Below are 19636 nucleotides of genomic sequence, written 5' to 3' on the forward strand. Positions count from 1 at the left end.
CCAGCCCCCCCACCCCCCAACACATTTTAGTTTATGGGCCACATCTCCCATCTGCAGTGGGCCAGACCAGTAGACCTCTCCAGACAGATCAGAAACTTGATCTGCCACAGAGTTTCCTGTCAGCTTGATGTTGGCAAACACCAGTTGCTTCTGCTCCGACAGCGTTCTGAGGCCATTGTAGGAGAAAAAATTATGTTACGACCCGGTAGAGAGTGGTAATATTCTGAGAAAAAAGTCAGCCGTGTCTGTAAACTCCTGGTATATAAAGGCACAGCGCTTGTGCACACAACAGGGTGTTTAACGTACCCACATTTTGTTTTGTCAGGGGCTGAACATGGCCCTGTTCTGCCAATCTTCCCAGCCCTTGTCACATAACCAATTTGTAGGTTCGTTGGAGATGAGCCAGGCCTGCGCGGAATCGATCACCGGCCATCGCCGCCCAATGCATGCTGGGTAGATCTGTGTCCGCCTTGATGCCGACTCGCTCTGACGTCATGCACACGTGGGCAACGACAACTCACGAGATCAAGGCGATCGCAGCTTTTAGAGCCAGGCGCCACAGTTGCTCTCCACCACTGCAAGACCCAGGGCATGATGGGAAACGCCTGGCTCTCAGCTGATCTAACAGCTGATTGGTTCAGAATCGACTCAACATGATGACGTTTTATATAAACTTTTTATTGTTTTGGAATTGGAGGGATTTTAACTTCTATTTGTCTGATTTAAAGGCTTATTCTGTACAGAACACATGTTGTGTGGCTGATATAGTGATGTTTAGAAGTCAGAGAGACTAAATCTGTTCAGATTACAGATCATCTCCAGTCTGTTATTATTAACATCAGTAACAGATCATTTCCAGGCTGTTATTATTAACATCAGTAACATATCATCTCCAGTCTGTTATTATTAACATCAGTAACAGATCATCTCCAGTCTGTTATTATTAACATCAGTAACAGATCATTTCCAGTCTGTTATTATTAACATCAGTAACATATCATCTCCAGTCTGTTATTATTAACATCAGTAACATATCATCTCCAGTCTGTTATTATTAACATCAGTAACAGATCATTTCCAGTCTGTAATTATTAACATCAGTAACAGATTATTTCCAGTCTGTTATTAACAACAGATCATTTCCAGTCTGTTATTAACAACAGTAACAGATCATCTCCAGTCTGTTATTAACAACAGTAACAGATCATCTCCAGTCTGTTATTAACAACAGTAACAGATTATTTCCAGTCTGTTATTAACAACAGTAACAGATTATTTCCAGTCTGTTATTAACAACAGTAACAGATCATCTCCAGTCAGTCCGGGATTGCTCCGTTGCCAACGGAAATTCCGCCGGATGTCCCTCATTTATGTCCGTCCCCTTCCTCTGTCTCTGTGTTGGTGTTCTAACCTCTGGTGGATTTGTGAGGACTATGGTTAACTGCTCCTCAGATCTCTGCAGGGTAAATCCAGACAGCTAGCTAGACTATCTGTCCAATCTGGGTTTTCTGTTGCACGACTAAAACTACTTTTGAACGTACACATGTTCCACCAAAACAAGTTCCTTCCTGCAGAGGCATTGAGATCTGAGGAGCAGTTAACCATAGTCCTCACAAATCCACCAGAGGTTAGAACACCAACACAGAGACAGAGGAAGGGGACGGACATCCGGCTGAAAAGAGGGACATTCGGTGGAATTTCCGGTGGCAACGGAGCAATGGCGTAAATGAAACGTCATCAATATAGATTAAAGTTAGAATATCCAGCGGTCAGTAACACACGGTGAATTACACCTAAGGTATTGGGGGTATCGGGGTAATAATCACCAGTAGCCCGCTGCGGAGAACATGCTGACTGAGAGCCATGAAGCCCTGCGGCCCTAGCTGCACAGCGGTCTCTTTCTGGTGAAGCTGTGTATGTATGTTGAAAGTGTGTGTGAGCAGATGTTAGAATAAAAAAAGTGCCTTTGTCTGTGAGCAACTGCCTTGTCTGTGTTTGTACAGAGAGAACTCATGGTGCCAGGTATTATTTTCAAAAAAACGTTACAGGTTTCTACCACACCCTCACATGTATTTTGTATTTCTTCAATGTAATTTGTTTTTTTATGTTCTGTGAAACAAATAAACTAAACTAAAACCGGTGTATTAGTTGCTTGCTTTGACCACCACTGTTATAGTTATTTTAAGGTATAAAAAGTTACATGTTTCTTAAAGATGAACATAATAGTGCCAAGTATAGTGCTGAACAGAATCAAAAATGCATATCTGCTGTGATATATATGTCTCTTGCAAACTTGCATAAAGTGCTCATAAATATCACAAGACGCCAAACTATTTCATCATATTATGACATTTTATTCCAAAGCATTTGCACAAACAGCACTATAATAAAAAACAAAAAAAGCACAATAGAATCCCATTGTGGTGGTGGCTAAATCATTGTCAGGTGTGCAGTGGCAGCTTGAGTGTAAATGATTTCTCTTCTGGAACTTGAGGATTAAAGAAACAATTAAGAGTCAAGAATTTGAATGTAATTGTTAATCTCGGGGAAATCCCAAGCATTCGACAGAGCAAACATCCTTAGTGGTCATATAAATACACAGTACTCTGGCAAACTAGAAAGAGAAAAGATTACAAAAGAATGCAGTATATGTAGGATAAGTTTCCCAGTTTTCATAATCATTGTATCAGTGCTAAACCAAATGCCACGTTTGTTCCAGTTTTTTAATTTCGGACATAAGACGCTGGGTGATGTAAATATTTTTTACAGAACTGACTTAACTATATACATTATTTTACAAACATTTTAAATGAGCTCAGAATAGATTAAGACTGTTTGCTATTTTATGCAATTCTGAATACAGAAGAGACAAAAAAGAAAACATAGAATAATTCCCTCCTACACTCGCCACCTAACATGTTGGAGGGGTTTGCATGTCCCTGTGACCCCGGGCACAGGGACATGCATGTAGGACTAACCCTACATGAATCAGACAGATAGGAGTTGTAGCCCCTTGGCAGGGCCTCCTCCAGGAGGGAGATGTGGGAGGAGAACGAGATGTTGTAGGGGAGCAAGATGTGTGAGGGGATCAAGACATGGGAAGGGGAGCGAGACGCGGGAAGGGAGCCAGACGTGGAAGGGAGCCAGACGGGAAGGAGCGGATCGGAAGGAGCCAGACGTCAGGGAGACGCTGGAAGGGCGGGAGCCGGCGGGAGCGAGACGCGGGAAGGGGTGTGAGACGTGGGAAGGGGAGCGAGACGTGGGAAGGGGAGCGAGACGCGGGAAGGGGTGTGAGACGCGGGAAGGGGAGCGAGACGTGGGAAGGGGAGCGAGACGCGGGAAGGGGAGCGAGACGCGGAAGGAGCCGGTGACGGGAAGGAGAGACGTGGAAGGGAGCCAGACGCTGGAAGGGAGCAGACGTGGGAAGGGAGCGGGTGAGAAAGAGGCGGGGGAAGGGAGCGACGTGGGAAGGGGAGCGAGACGTGGGAAGGGGTGTGAGACGTGGGAAGGGGAGTGAGACGTGGGAAGGGGAGTGAGGAAGGTGTGGGGAGACGTGGAAGGGGAGGCGGCGGGAAGGGGGAGCGAGACGCGGGAAGGGAGCGGACGTGGAAGGGGAGCGGTAAAGGTGACGGGGAGTGGGGGTGGTTAGAGTGGGAAGTGAGAAGATGTGGGAAGGGAGAGAGGTGGGAAGGGGAGTGAGAGGGAGGGGTGAGACGTGGAAGGGGAGACTGGAAGGGGGGGAGAGAGGAGGGGGAGCTGAATGGAAGGAGGGAGTGGAAAGGACGTGGTGGGGGGAAGGAAGGAGGAGAGGAGGATGGAAGGGAGGTGGAGAGGGGAAGGGGGAGTGGATGGAAGGGAAGGGAGGCGGGATGGGAGTGCCCCCGAATGGGGGAAGGAAGAGAGACCCAGGAGGGTGGTGGATGGAAGGACCACAGGGGGCAGCCCCACACAATGGAAGGAAGAAGTGGAGCAGGAGGGAAAGCGGGAATGGATGAAAGGTAGTGGTGGGGAGATGGAAGGGAGGGGAAGGAGAGGAAATGGAAGGAAAGTGGAGGAGCGCTGGAATGGACAGAGGAAAGGAAAGGTGCCAGGGCCCGGTTTGCTGGCCTTGGGCATGGCACGATTAGTGTGGATCCCCAATTTGCTTGCTAAGGCTTGTTTTTTTGAGTGTAGGCCAGCTGCCTTTTTAGGTAGGGACACTTTTTTTTGCACGTCTGCTGTAACTGGGTCATGTGAGTAATGTTAGGAAGGAAGGAAAGACGCCAATGGACACAAGATGGAAGAAATAATTTTAGTGGTGTTTTTGGTTGGTTTGTGGGAAGTGGTGGTAAAAAAACACTTATGTTTGAGATAGGGTGGTTATAAGTGTATTTAACAAACACAAGGAACGCACATGGGGGTTGTTGGCTGGGCATGGCACGATCAGTGTGATCCCTAAATGTGCCTGCGTCTGGTTGCAGTGTGAGTGCAGGCCAGCGGGGGACTTTGGAGGCAGGGACAATTGGGCTCTGGCACGGTTCAAGGTAACTGGGCCAAGTGTGAGTACGCCCTAAGAAGGCCTGAGAGACCGACTGGACTCTAGTTCTACTATGGAGAAACCTAGAGGGAGGTGATTGCCCTGATCCAGTGGTGCTTTGGTATGGACTTCTGTGGGAGTCATGGATCGGGTAAAACAAACACCATGTTTGAGCATAGGGTGGTTCATAAGTGTACTTGGTACCAGAACACCCAATGCCAACGTGTGCAGAACCTCATCAGTATATGAGGAAAGGGAAAGAGAGCTAGGGGTGCAGAGAAACTTTATATTAACCCTTTTCCACTGCAGAATCTAAACATAATTTTAAGAGTGTTGCTTAGGGAATGCAATTTGGATACTATTCATAATTTTAAGAGTGTTGCTTAGGGAATGCAAAATGGAAGGACACGGAATGACACCAGGTGACACTTCAGCTCAGCAGTGCTAATGAGAACTCTCACAGAACATTTTATACATTTTGTTAAGGTAAGAACATGTTGTTGGAACCACCAAAAGAGGAATAAAACAAACACCATAAACACCCCCCACACATGTAATACAAGCATGTCCAGGCTCCCTAAAAAGTTGTATTATAATGCTCCTTTTAAAAGAGCTAAAATTAACTGTTAAAAACAAAACATGGAGACACCCACACAGCTAAACAGTGCAGGGCAAACGGGAATAAATAATACACAACTAAGATAACATGAGTACAGAGGAGCACAAACAAACAAACAAACTATAAAGTACTTCAATGCGCTATCTGGGCTCTATTTTCCTAGCACTGCCATGGAATCCTTATCAGAGGAAATACATAAACAAACAAGAAGAGACTCACACTATAACATCAGTTGGGTCTATTGTTGTATGTCCTAAATTGACATTTCTGTGCTTTTAAGTGTACAATATCAGTTGTCCATTGTTGTATGTCCCAAATTCGATTACTTCTGTGCTTTTAAGTGTACATAATAAATGTCCCAACAGCGGATATACAGGAAGAGCCTAGTACTTATGCCTCACAAGGTTCTTAGAAGTTTAGAATAGAAGAAGCCAAAAATATAGTTCACGAAAGTTAAGTATGGAAGATGGCCCCTTCCGCCTGCCACCTAAAGGAAAATGGACTTGCAAACGCCTGGACAGCGGAAATGGAGGAGTTTATAAGCCAATAGGTAAGCCCTGCACCGCTCCATACATACAGCAGGCTACAAATAGGCCTAGCCTTGACAGGCTTAACGGAGTTAATGGATGGACCCGCTAAAGACTAGGGACTGACGCCCTGGAAGCTGTGCTCCAAACAGTGGAATGCGCTTCCTATTGCCTTATCGCCTCTGCAGTCCTTCTGTTGTGTGCGCCTTCCCATTACCTTATCGCTCTGCAGTCTCTGTTGTTAAACACAAAGAAAGAAGGCCGCTGTGGATAATTTGTTGATTCATTCATGTAAAGTGGCTTAAATGACTGTTTGGATCCTTTATGGTGGAAAGACACAGCCGTATGTGGTACAAATATATCTTGCAGCGACAGTGGCCTATTGCCTTACGTTTTTGTAGTGTTTTGTTGAAGTTTTAAAAAGCAGCTCTAGTTACTTAATTTGTTTGCTAAATTTGCTTTTTGATTCATTAATGTAAAATGTTGCCCTTTTAATGACTGTTTTTATTCTTTTATCTCTTTCTTATTGTTGTATAATTCACTCATGTTTTGTACAAATTTTCGTCTTGTGAAGCACTTTGTGATTCCTGTCTGTGAAAGGTGCTATATTGAATAAACTTATGATTATATAATATAATGAAGCAGTACCGCTTTGCATTTTATGCTACATATAATTATAACGCACCCCCCCTTTTGCATTTTTTATGCTACATATCTGAAACATCTTGTTTAATGAATGCAGTGGAAACAAAAATAACTGGAATCAGAAGCAATTGCAGTTTCTAAAAGTCAATTTAAGCATTGGCCTTCCCGCACGAGTGGTTCCTCCTTGTGTGCAAGTGCGCCCCCCCCCCCACAACAAAAAAAACCTTTTTAATTAACCTTTTAAATCTAATAATACCAATAATACAACCCAACAATGGAAGGACTATAATGAATGACTATTTTGGTCTTTATGAGTTTCATACACTTTCTGTAATAAAACAAATAAACCTCCCACTCACAACATCCTACACTGGTGGGGACCATGGGAAACGAACTCTTATCAAAAAGGGCCTCGCGGGTCTAATTGTGTGTCTGTTTAGGGTCCTTCACGGATAAAGCGTTGCAAACAGTGGCGTCAGTGCGTCTAATCTGTGTTTGCTTTAGGGTCCTTCACGCGATAAAGGTTGGGGAACTACTGGTGTACAGCCCAAAGTTTAAGGTTAATTGTGTCTGTTTAGGGGTCCTTCACGTGATAAAGGTTGGGAACTACTGGTGTACAGCCCAAAGTTATGGGTGCCTGCAATAGAAAAGGGTTTTAAGTGCCTCCTCAACAGTACTGGACTATCCACTCATTGCTTGGATTCCTACGTTTGCGAGATGTTCACCATGCTGCATGCTCTGTCTCCTTTTACATAGAACTTTAAATAATGTTTTCAATAACACTCCATTCATGCATAAAACAAAGTTAGTTAGTACAGCAACACAATGAGCAAAACAATGCATTCAACTTATTTTCAGTATGATGTCATTAGAAAAAAATCTGGATAAAGGGAAACTGTGATAAGCATTTTAAACATTGTAAATCATTCAGTGTCAGGGCCTGTAGCCTTAATTCTGCCATTGACACATTTTACCAATACCAATTTGAAGCTTTAAAATAAAGTGTGTTCAGTGTAATTACTGAGTAACATCCCAGTGCTTCTTGTGTTATCTTGATTTGATTTGGATTCTGCCCACATTGTGACTGGATGTTGATATGCAAATCCAACGCGGTGCAGCCCCGACCAAGTGAAGCGATGAGGAATACCCTACACAGGACCGCTATGTACAAGGCAAGGGTCACATGACAGAGGGAGACAGATGAAAGCGTCTGCAGACTTGCTAACTAGGCTAACGTTAGGCTACTGTAGAAAGCTTGTTGGGAGACTTTCTTTAAGTGGGGGGTCACACAGATGACATTTCACCTGGCTGAGATTTGATCACAGTGCGATTAAACAACTTGCAGATCTTTGAACAATGCTAATAAAAAATAGTATTTAAATGGAACTTGTACCTTTAGTTAACTTAAATACCAACCCAACAATGACTATCCCAACATGAAAAAGACAGTCAGCAGCTTGCCTCTACTACTCTACCTAATCAAACTTTAACAAACATCTAATCTTTGATACAATTGCTAATATTCAATCCAATTAGCTATTTTTCAAATACTGTTGTTACAAAAATAGAAATTTGATGGTATTTCATGTTTTACACAAACATCATAAAGGCTTCAGTATGCTTGAAACAAAGTACTCAGATCATTTAACAGCATCTGAAACCAAGACATTGATTGCGTCCGAAATTCCATACTAACATGCTATTTAGTGGCCTAGGCTAAAACAATATGTGAGATTTAAGTACGTCTGAAATCTTAGTATGAAACCACTAGTACGTGAATTGCATACTATTTCCAGTGGAACATTACAGTATGCAAACACTGGACACTACGCCGGCATCAGTATCCCACAATGCACTGCGGTAGTAACGAAAACGTTTATAACAGACAAAAGGACAGCAGCCAAGGAGCTTAATTTACATTTTTACATATAAAAATCTGTAATTTTGTCCCCTGCGACTGTTGATCTAGTTGCTTTCCTTTTTAAGTAATTTAAGCGTTATCTGGTAATGCTGCTAGAGTGGAGGTCGGCATAGGTTTCCATGGTTACGCGTCTCCAACGGCAAGGAGGCCCTCAGGAAGTGACGTTGAAAATGACAGCTTTGGTGTGTCCATTGAGTATGTTGTGCTTAGTATGCGATTTCAGACGCAACCAGTAACTTTCCGAAAAATCCAACAATCACGTCCACTTTTGCGGTGGGAGGTGTGGAAAGGTCACTTTTCATTTATACATCCAACCAAGTGCAACGCCACAAACGCTTCGCCACCATCTGTGTGTCATCACCACTAGTAGGATCTGTCGTGTCGAGGCTGCGAAAAGAGTTGTTGGAGAGAGATCAGAGAGGCAGTCGGACAGAGACTGTGACAGCAGGCTTTTTTTAACCCACCGTTGGGTGTGGCCGTTTGGAAGAGTTGCTGTTAGCAGTGGTCAGACAACACATCATACGATCTGCTTTGTTCAAAGCATACTCAGGCCGTAGCTCCCAGACATGTGGAATGACCTACGAAGATTTAATCGCAGTTTACAAATTGCTGTAAAAAAATAACAGCTATACCTCCAAATTAACCTTCAAACTCTTGTATACCCACTTTGTTGAGAAAGAAGTCATGGTACATAATTACGATCGTATAACAGCGAGTAAACAAGTGAAAGCATGTTGTGGGTATATAGTGTGCCTGGAACAGCCAGTGCCGGAGCTGCAGACTGGAGGTGATAGCTGGTCTCTGTGCTGAGTCTCTGTGCCATCATTCACTGTCCAGCTCCTTGTCCTGTGGGGAGGGACTCTCTCTGGCTGGCAGGAGGTCGTAGTGACAGGGAATGTGGCTGTTTTTCGGTAGATCGTATGGATCTTGACCAAACTGGCCGTTGCTGTCTCCACTCAGCTGGATGGCATTCACAGTCGGCTCTGAAATCAAAGACAGGCGTCGTTGGCAGTTGCAGGAGGGATACAAGTGCAAAGCTGTAAACTTAAAGTAAACGGTCCAACATTTTGAAAATGTGAGTAGCACTAGCATAGCCTCATCGATGCTGTGGATTTTGTTACGGTTCGGTGGCGTGGGAAGGTTGTAAGAGCAACGAGCGGTTGTATGTACCGGCAATCCGTTTTCACTCCCAACTTCTTAACCCTCATGCCCTCTTCGGTCATTTTTGTACATTTTTCTCAAGTTTTTTTTTTCATTTTGTGATCATTTTTGCTGTGTTACTTCTTATGGCATGACATTTTGTAGGAATCCTTCTTTTCAGTCAAATTTTTTAAATCCAGTGTTTTTTACTCTTACATGTCTTTTATACTTAAATGATTCATTTTGTACCCTCTGGACACCTTCGAGGCAAAAATGTCCACGCACACAAAAACTGTTATTAAATCATCATATATCAATATTTTTTTCTGCTTTTTTTTCATGAATCACTTAAACAACTTCTTACCTAATCAAAACCACAAAACATTCAATCATTTTCAGGATTTTAACCCTTTAAATGCCAGTTTATGTATTTGAAGTATGTCATTTTTTAAAAAAAAAAACACAAAATGATTTTTTCCCATATAATGAATAATATGTAGATGGGGGGCTTTGGTGGTGATTAGAGGCTTGGATATGTCAAAGATAAGCAACAAAACTGATTTGATTGCATTAGTATTTTTTATGTAATTCCAGATACTCCCTCTGAAGAACCTTCGAGGCAAAAATGGCCCCATTGACTTCCATTATAACCACATGTTTTGATCTCACTGCCTTTACAGTATAAAACCATGCATTCTGTAATGTCAGCATTTCATTTGGAAAAAAAACTAGTCATATTTGACATTTTTAAGGTATTTCACCAGATTCAACCATTTTGCCCTTGTAGGCCAATGCATGAAATTATAGTTATATTATGGAGCTGTGTGTGTGTTGTGTTTTTTTTTTTTGTGTGCATTGCGTGGCGCGTATGTGTGTGTGTGTATATGTGTGTGTATGTGTGTCTGTGTGTGTGTGTATATATGTATATTTGTGTGTGTCTGTGGGTGTGTGGGTGGGTGGGTGTGTGTGTGTGGGTTGGGGGTGTGTGTGTGTGTGTGTGCGTGTATGTGTGCGTGTTGTGTGTGTGCGTGTGTGTGGCGTGTGTGTGCGTGTGTGTGTGCGTGTGTGTGCATGCATGTATGTATGCATGTCGTGTGTGAGAGAGAGTTTGTGTAAATCTGTAAACAAACAATGATAATTTTAGTGGTGAAAGCAAAGCACCTTACTTTAGCCAGTTATATTATGGAGCCGTTTTTTTTTTTTTGTTTTTGTGTGTGTGTGTGTGTGTGTGTGTGTGGTGTGTGTGTGTGTGTGTGTGTGTGTGTGTGTGGCATGCGGGTTCTGTGGGAGAGAGTTTGTGTAAATCTGGGTGAAAAAAGGGCTTCTTTTGAAGGATGCATTTCATGTGTCTTTGAAGGAACGCGGTTTAATAAAAACATTGTCTCCTGCATTTGTTGTAAACAAAACCAACTATTAGTGTGTTGATGCACCTGGCTCTAGAGAAGGAGAAAGACCTGGAGCAGAGAGAAGGAGCCTTTATCTTCCAGCCAACTGCAGGACTCATCTGAAGATGACACAAGTTTCTGGAGTCTGACAAAATGGTCACTGGTGTCCTCCAACTCTGTGAGTGCCTCTAACCCTTCCTCTGAAAGTGGAGAGGACACTGAAGATCCTGTCCATCCTAACATTGAATGGACAGTGAAGAATTGGCAAGTCTGGTCTCCATCTAATACTGAGACGCTCGCAACATTCAAGCAACGCCGGGCATGATGTCAGAGCCCACGAGATATGCCATATCAAGAATCCATGATGTGGCATCCTTCTTCCACCTTTTCTTCACTCTTGACTTGATCAGCGGATTCAGGAAATGACAAACCTACACGGGAGGTGTTCAATCTCAGGATGGAGTGATGTGGATGCTCAAGAGATTTTAACATACATGGGACTTCACACTTGGCTGGTGTGTACCGGTCCAAAGGGGAATCCACCCGGGCCTCGTGGGATGTCCATAGTGGGAGACCAGTCTTCAGGGCCACCATGTCCCACAAACCATTTGAAATGATAAGCGCCAGTTTACAGCAAATGCAGGACACAATGTTTTTATTCGAACGTCTTCAAAGACACATGAAATGCATCCTTCAAAAGATGCCTTTTTTCAGCCCTAAAATGATCATTGCTTGCTTACAGGTTTACGCAAACTCTCACACACACACATACACATATACACACACACACACACACACACACACACACACAAACACACATACACACACACACACGAACACGAACACAAACACACACACACACACACACACACACACACACACACACACACACACACACACACACACACACACACACACACAGCTCCATAATATAACTATAATTTCATGCATCTGCCTACAAGGGCAAAATGGTTGAATCTGGTGAAATACTGTAAAAATGTCAAATATGACTAGTTTTCTTCCAAATGAAATGCTGATATTACAGAATGCATGGTTTTATACTGTAAAGGCAGTGAGATCAAAACATGTGGTTATAATGGAAGTCAATGGGGCCATTTTTGCCTCAAAGGTGTCCAGAGGGAGTATCTGGAATTACATAAAAAATACTAATGCAATCAAATCAGTTTTGTTGCTTATCTTTGACATATCCAAGCCTCTAATCCCCACCAAAGCCCCATTCCCTATGATTTATTTTATGGAAAATAATTAATGTTTTGTTGGGTTTTTCATAAATAATTGTTACTTCAAAGATTTAAAACTGGCATTTAAAGGGTTAAAATCCAGAAAATTATTAAACTTTTGGTAGTTTTGAGCAATTTACAAGTTGTTTAAGTGATTTATGAAAAAAAAGCAGAAAAAAATATTGATATATGATGATTTAATATCAGTTTTTTGGACATGTACATTTTTGCCTCGAAGGTGTCCAGAGGGAGTATCTGGAACTACATAAAAAATACTAATGCAATCAAATTAATTTTGTTGCTTATCTTTGACATATCCAAGCCTCTAATCACCACCAAAGCCCCATCTAGATATTATTCATTATCTGGAAAAAAAATCATTTTTTGTGTTTTTTGTAATAAAAAATGAAATACTTCAAATACATAAACTGGCATTTAAAGGGTTAAAATCCTGAAAATGATTGAATGTTTGGTAGTTTTGATTAGGTTACAAGTTGTTTAAGTGATTTATGAAAAAAAAGCAGAAACAAATATTGATATATGATGATTTAATAACAGTTTTTGTGTGCGTGGACATTTTTGCCTCGAAGGTGTCGAGAGTAAGTTTTTTTAAGGAGGGCATGAGGGTTAAATACTGAAGCTTGGTCAGTGTCTCTCAGCGTCAGATACCGACGCAAAAATCCCCCTTAAGCATTTGTATGGAACGCACCGAGCAGAGCAGCAGCTACGTGACGCTTGAAGATGACGTAGTATTAAGAGAGACAACGGTAGTTAGTATGAAAGACCAAAAATCCTTGTAAGGAGGTTGGTTGGGGGAGTGGATGGGTCAAACAACACAGGACTTTCACCCAGGAGACCCGGGTTCATGTCCTGTTCTTGTCCCGCGTGTCCCTGAAACATACATTTTGTAACCCTACCCACCATCTTTTTCTGAACCTAACTATACCATTCTTGTGCTGCATGTCGGTTAAACGTACGTCCCAATCCACAGCGCCAAAAAGTGACGCCAAGAGTCCCGACCAAGCACATCTAAATATGACGCTTACAGAGACTTTTTGCGTCAATAACAAAGCCAAGCGTCGCTTTTTGACGCGATGGGAGTGAGAATGTTTGTCCCGGTCTGCAATCACTCTCCCTACTGCAAACCGGTTTTTGACCCTCGCTAGCCACATTGGTGGTACTGTTAGCCGCAACAATTAGCATCACCGACGTCAAATAACTTTCTAATTCTATTCGTCATTTATGTTTACAATCTATTTCGAATTTTGTGACTCTTGGTTGGTCTATCCTGTACACGTGACATCTATTGCACGTCTGTCCGGTCTGGGAGACAGATCCCTCCTCTGTTGCTATTCCTGAGGTTTCTTTCATTCTTTCCCTGTAAAAGTTTTTTGGGGACTTTTCCCTTACTGATTTTAGGGTCTTATGTTGAGATTGTAAAACCCCTTGAGGCAAATTTGTGATTTAGGGCTATATAGATAAAAATGACCACTATGTAGTTAAAGGTGCTGTAGGTAGGATTGTGAAGATCCAGGACTTTACCAAAATATGTGAACATCGACAACTTCTCAGTCCCTCTCCCCCCTTTCTGCTGAAGCCCAAACAGTCTCCTAAGCTCCTCCTCCCACAAGGGAGAATGAATGCATGTGCATGAGCAGTGATTGACACGCAGTTAGATACCCCCCCTGGCCCTGATTGGAGGATCTGAACAGGGAGTGGTGGATTTTTGCAAGTTGCACTACAGGCTGTAGGTGATGCCAGAGGAGCCAGAGTTTTAGTCTTACAGTCTTACCTACTGCACCTTTAATGCAATTGAAGCATACCCTTCTCCACAGCGCTGCAGAGGAAGGTCTGGCTAGTCCATACAGCATTCCGGGATGGGAGAAAAACGTGCTCTGGTTTATTGCCATTTCTTTAAACCAATCATAACTGTCTTGGGCGGGGCTATGTGCCGGACGGAGCCACGGTGCCTCTGCTAAATAGTCTCAGGAAGGAACTTGTTTTGGTGGAACATGTGGACGTTCAAAAGTAGTTTTAGTCGTGCAACAGAAAACTCAGATTGGACAGATAGTCTAGCTAGCTGTCTGGATTTACCCTGCAGAGATCTGAGGTTAGAACGCCCACACAGAGACAGAGAATGGGGATGGCCATGCGGCTGAAAATGAGGGACATCCGGTGGAATTTCCGGCAGCACCTGAACAGTCCCGGAAATGAAACGTTGTTGATATAGACTGGCTCCTTACCAACTTCGTACACATTCCGGTTATTGGTCGGGCTGCTGTTGCTGATCTCGGCGTAAGGTGAATCCCGTCTGGCCGGTGACTTCATTTCCACGTAGCCACACTCTGTGTTTTTGGCTGTCAGCAGGGGAGGGTCCTTTATTGTGGCGTATGGGTTTTCAGAGCTTTCGAGGGAACAGGAGCTGGCGTGATAGAGCGTGCCCTTCAGATCTGGATAGCACGGGCAGAGGAGACAGTCAGAGGGCAATTCAGCAATCAAATCAGCAGTTCATGATGTATTTGTATATGATAAGATATTTTTTTTATTTACGTGTCATGCCACTAAGTGGCCCATCCCATACGGAATTACATGACACCAATACAAAAATCATTTCACCAACAGCTTCCGCTCCAATGACCACACACAACATACTCTACTTTGTGAAAAATAAATAATAAATAATATAGAAAACATATTACCGCAGGCGCAGCCACAACACAATAGTGTAACCCATACATTGTCCAACTAGAACTAAACAGTTCATACATCGATACAAAGCTGTCTTCCTTTTAACACATGCTTGTTCTAAAAAAGTCTGCAAATAAAAACGTTTTACCAAACTAACTATATCCTGCCTCATCTCTTTTACTTCAACTTTGGTAAATAATTGCAATCTTAAATCATGATAATATGGACAATACAAAGCAAATAAACTTCCTTTTCAATTTGATTGAGATCACATAAATAACCGAGTCTGTCTGTCTGTCTCACTTCCTCAGTGCAGGACCAGTGAGGATGCTGCTTGAATCTTTTGAGGCCCTGGGGGTTTTTGGGCTTGTATAATAGTGTGGAGTCATAAAGTAATATAAATGATGTTGACATTTTCTATTTTCTTACACATTTTAGTGTTATAACACAAACAGTAATGCAAAGTATGAAATTGTTGCTCTTTGATTTTTTTGTGAGGACTCTTGTGTTTATTGTGATATTTTCTCCTGTATTAATGGATAAGGTATCAGCAGGTTTTGGAAAAATGCCTGTCTACAAATGCTCTATATACATTTTTGTGTGCATTCATTATACAGAGATTAACATCCATCTACTATGGAGCGCTCCGGTATAATATATATATATATGTATATAGTTTATATTGAAGTTTAAGCGCTATCTATCAAGGGTGTAACTTTGGGTTCAACATTGGGGGGCGGGGGTTGAGATCTCCAACTATCTAGGGAGGTCCCAGGATCTGCATGGATTGAGAAAAGGGACAAAAACATTGCAAAAACATTGTCGGAAGTTGTTGATTGGTGCAGTAAAAACCTCCTACAAAAGATGGCTTCTCAGGATGGAACACCATTTGCCTGAAGATGGTCTAGTACCCAGACATTGCCACCTATTAAACTTTATATATTTTTTGCAAGTTAGACAGTGTGCAGGAGTTTCTTTGCAACTTATAAGTGCAGGACCTACCTCGTAGCGATCTCCCCATGTATCTCCTGTCAACTCCATAGGCTCCTGATATGAAAACAAAATGGAAAATTAGGAAGGTCAGAGAACAGTTGAAGCAAACATTACGTAAGAGACTATTACAGCAAGAGCAGGCTGGGATTTTCTAAAGAAAGTGTTCTTCATATCAGCATAAATTAAGAACTGTGGTTATAATAGAGCAAAAGTCTCCCATCCACGCCAATTTAAATGCAAATACAACAGATTTGCCAGAAAGGTGTTGTCAGATAACTACACATCTCCATCCACAGCAGTGGTATTGTCTATCTATCTATTGTCATTATTGATTTTTTTAAGGAGCGAAAATAAAAATATTCTACAGTAAGGGACATGTGATAAAGGCATGTATCAGGATTTCAGTCATATCATGTCATTCTGATTTATAAATGCTCTAACTTTGAAAATGTTCCTTGGAATAAAAAATATGCTAAAATGAGTGTCTGAATCAGTTAGAGCAAACTTTGAGTGCAGCTCCTCTCTTACAATATTTCCAATCATACAATGAATGAATTAATCTTTAGGCCCTATTTTAACGATTGCGTGAAGCGCATGTACGAATCCACTTCTGCTAGTTTGACGGCAGAAAAAAGGGTCCGTGCGCCGGGTGCATGGTTCTAAAGGGTTGTACTTATGTTCAGGAGAAGAAACTGATCTGCTCGTGCGTGAAGTGATCATATCATAATACTATTTCACATTGTAATATTTTTATTTGTAATCTTCTGCATGTGTGTGTGCTGCTGTGCGTCCCTGTGTGTGTAACAAGCATAGTGTGCACGCGCTGTGCACGAGCCTAGGAGCATTTTACTAATGCTCTGTTAAAATAACAATGATATGCTGCGTTACTGACTTTAGACCAGGTTTTTGTTGGTCAAAGGCACGATCACTTTCCGCTGCCTCAAGATAGCAATACTCCCAGAATGCACCTGAACACACCTCCCTGTAAGACCAGCACGCCCAGAATGCACGTGAACACACCTCCCTGTAAGACCAGCACGCCCAGAATGCACCTGAACACACCTTCCTGTAAGACCAGCACGCCCAGAATGCACCTGAACACACCTCCCTGTAAGACCAGCACGCCCAGAATGCACCTGAACACACCTCCCTGTAAGACCAGCACGCCCAGAATGCACCTGAACACACCTCCCTGTAAGACCAGCACGCCCAGAATGCACCTGAACACACCTCCCTGTAAGACCAGCACGCCCAGAATGCACCTGAACACACCTCCCTATAAGACCAGCACGCCCAGAATGCACCTGAACACACCTCCCTATAAGACCAGCACGCCCAGAATGCACCTGAACACACCTCCCTATAAGACCAGCACGCCCAGAATGCACCTGAACACACCTCCCTATAAGACCAGCACGCCCAGAATGCACCTGAACACACCTCCCTATAAGACCAGCATGCCCATGGGCCACAGATGGGTGCAGGTGCATTTGCTAATTAAACGACGTGGGCGCTGGACGGGAAACTGACAACTGCGTCGGTCTTAAACTAGCAAAGACTCTTGGGTCGGGCTTTGCGCTGTGTTGGGTGCAGGATAGGACCCATTGTTTCTTTTTCATTTAATTTGAAAATAATTGTTGTACTCATACAGCAGTGATGTCAATGAGACAGGAAATAAGAGCAGTCAACAAAGTGGATCATCAGGTGAAAGATAAATGAGGAACACCCTATTGAGCATCAAGTGATACAAAATCACATAAACTAACAAAAACCTTTCTGACAAGTATGATCAAAACCAGCCCATCACTACACCAGAGAGATATAGATTAACACTGACCAATGTAGCACTCTGATCTAAGGGAATGACTTCTCACTTTATTGGCATCAACATCATTTGCATTTACAGCTTTAAATACTGTAGGTCACATGTGTCAAACTCAAGGCCCGCGGGCCGAACCCAGCCCCTCGCAGATTTTGATCCGGCCCGCATATTAATTTAGTTTCAGAATACATTTTGGACCGCCTTAATATTTGCCAAACCAAAAAGACAGGAAACTGTTTTTTCAGACTGTAATTACTCGACACAGAAATCCCCCCAGAAGCAGATAGTTTTCATATTCAGGCTGTTAAACAGGTTGCTGGGAGTCAGCTGTCTGGTAGCTGCTTTTAAAAATGTAATCATTGTTTTGCTGAGTTGCTTAATTCTATGATGGCTATGGAACTTTTTTGCTGACTTTTTTAGAGCATTGTTGATCAAACTGTATGTGAAGACTATATGAGAAATGCAATAATACAGGCAAAGATATTTGACTTTTTTGGAATAAAACCATGTCAATAAACTCATTGAAGTCAACTCAACATGTCCGGCCCTGGATGTGATTCTCATTTTCCATTGTGGCCTTTAGAGAAGTTGAGTTTGACACTCGTGCTGTTGGGGTTTTTCTGTGCTATGGTTGGCCAACTAATGCATTCAGGCATGTTCAGCAATAATTAGTGCCCCCTGGAAACTTATTTTGTATCATAACTCAGTTCTGTTTGCTCTTTACAATTTGTTTTCTGTATTTGCAGCATGCTTTTTTATGCCTCATATGTATATATGCCTTGTGGTTTTTTCTATTTGCCATGCTGTTACCTATTTGTCTAATTTTTCTGACCCGGAAGAAAAAGAATGGATGGATTTTTCCCTAAATGTATGTATACATTGTCAAAGTGATGAGATCCTTTTTGTTTTAATTAGCTTATGTTTCATCCGTTTGCATGTGTTTTCTTAATTGCAGCTCTCTCCCAGCCAGCACACAGCCAATCAGATTGAGTTTTCAATCCAGTGTGTCATTCTTTCTTTAGCAGATTTCAACAGAACAGTATTGACGTCCTTATTGGAATCCATGAGCTGTAACCGCGGCGGTAACCCTATCTATGAGTGCACTATAATGTATTCCATGTCTCACCCAGTTCATTGAAGCAGTCTTCTTGTTTCCAGTCTGCCGGCAGTGTGCCAGTGTGCTCAGCTAGAGTCGCCCTCTTTCTCTGATCTACATTCTTCAAGTTCACAAACAGCTGGCTGCTCTTGGCCTGCAACATTAAGGGACAAACATCACATGGAATATGAATCAATAGACACATTCTGTCGTGAATATGTTACATTCCATTATGTGAAAACTCTGGACAAAGCCTCTCTCATCTGTTTTAATTGGTATCATACATTTGTTTGATAAATTCTTGTACTTTTTTTCAAACCAATCCAACCAATGCTCCTTTACTCTGGAGCTTCTTTCTTATTCTTGTACTCTCATGTCATCTAAGTGAATGGAGCGATGGTTAGACAATGTATATATTTCTGAGTCTCATTAAACTTTTAAAACACTGTAAAATTGAACCCTGCTGCGTGTCACTTTGTTCTCCGAGCGCTCGCCACTGCTTTCAGAATCCACTCTGGTCTAGGAAACAAACCGCAAACAATCGTGATCAGATTGTTTCATAACACATTATTTATGGAATTCTTACTTGTTCTATCTCTTTGCCTCTCTACAGACCCAATCACAAGGTTTGTTATCAATAAGTTGCGGGTAGAATCCTCCTGCGTACTGTACAGACGTCTCTGAGCAAACGGAGACGAGGAACAGCTGGATCTACTCTCATCTCCTTCATCTAAAATGCATGTTTGATGCTTTCATATGTCGAACAGTAGCAATCATATTACCAATAAAGATGATAGAACCATGACTAGAAAGTCACGCTGATCCGGTCCATACAGTCTCAAAGTCCACCTCCCTACCTTTCCATATGGGCCATTGTTAACATGCGGGGGCCCAACGCACTGGGTCAGAGTATGGTAGCTGGGGTTGGAGAAGTAGTTGCTGGGGTGGGCCTCGCATGCCGGAGCGTGAGCATCTGAAAAATGACAAGGTGACAAGAACTCTTAACGAGAAGTTCATCAGGTTTTAATACTCCCCACAGTGAC

The 19636-nt window shown here is 42.5% G+C and overlaps 1 protein-coding gene across 1 annotated transcript in view; it reads right to left on the reverse strand.

Annotated features, from left to right (window-relative positions):
• Nucleotides 1–6871: 6871 nt before the first annotated feature.
• Nucleotides 6872–19636, reverse strand: part of megf10 (multiple EGF-like-domains 10) — a 105787-nt gene continuing 93022 nt past the window's right edge. The window contains exons 21-25 of the mRNA XM_039779104.1: nt 19451–19566; nt 18624–18747; nt 15685–15729; nt 14238–14444; nt 6872–9211 (exon numbers count right to left, since the gene is read on the reverse strand). Of these exons, the coding sequence (XP_039635038.1) occupies nt 9051–9211; nt 14238–14444; nt 15685–15729; nt 18624–18747; nt 19451–19566 (653 nt within the window). The 3' untranslated portion in view covers nt 6872–9050. The remainder of the gene's footprint in view (nt 9212–14237; nt 14445–15684; nt 15730–18623; nt 18748–19450; nt 19567–19636) is intronic.

Source organism: Perca fluviatilis, chromosome 17 (genome assembly GCF_010015445.1).
Source record: "Perca fluviatilis chromosome 17, GENO_Pfluv_1.0, whole genome shotgun sequence".
Taxonomy (NCBI): Eukaryota; Metazoa; Chordata; class Actinopteri; order Perciformes; family Percidae; genus Perca; species Perca fluviatilis.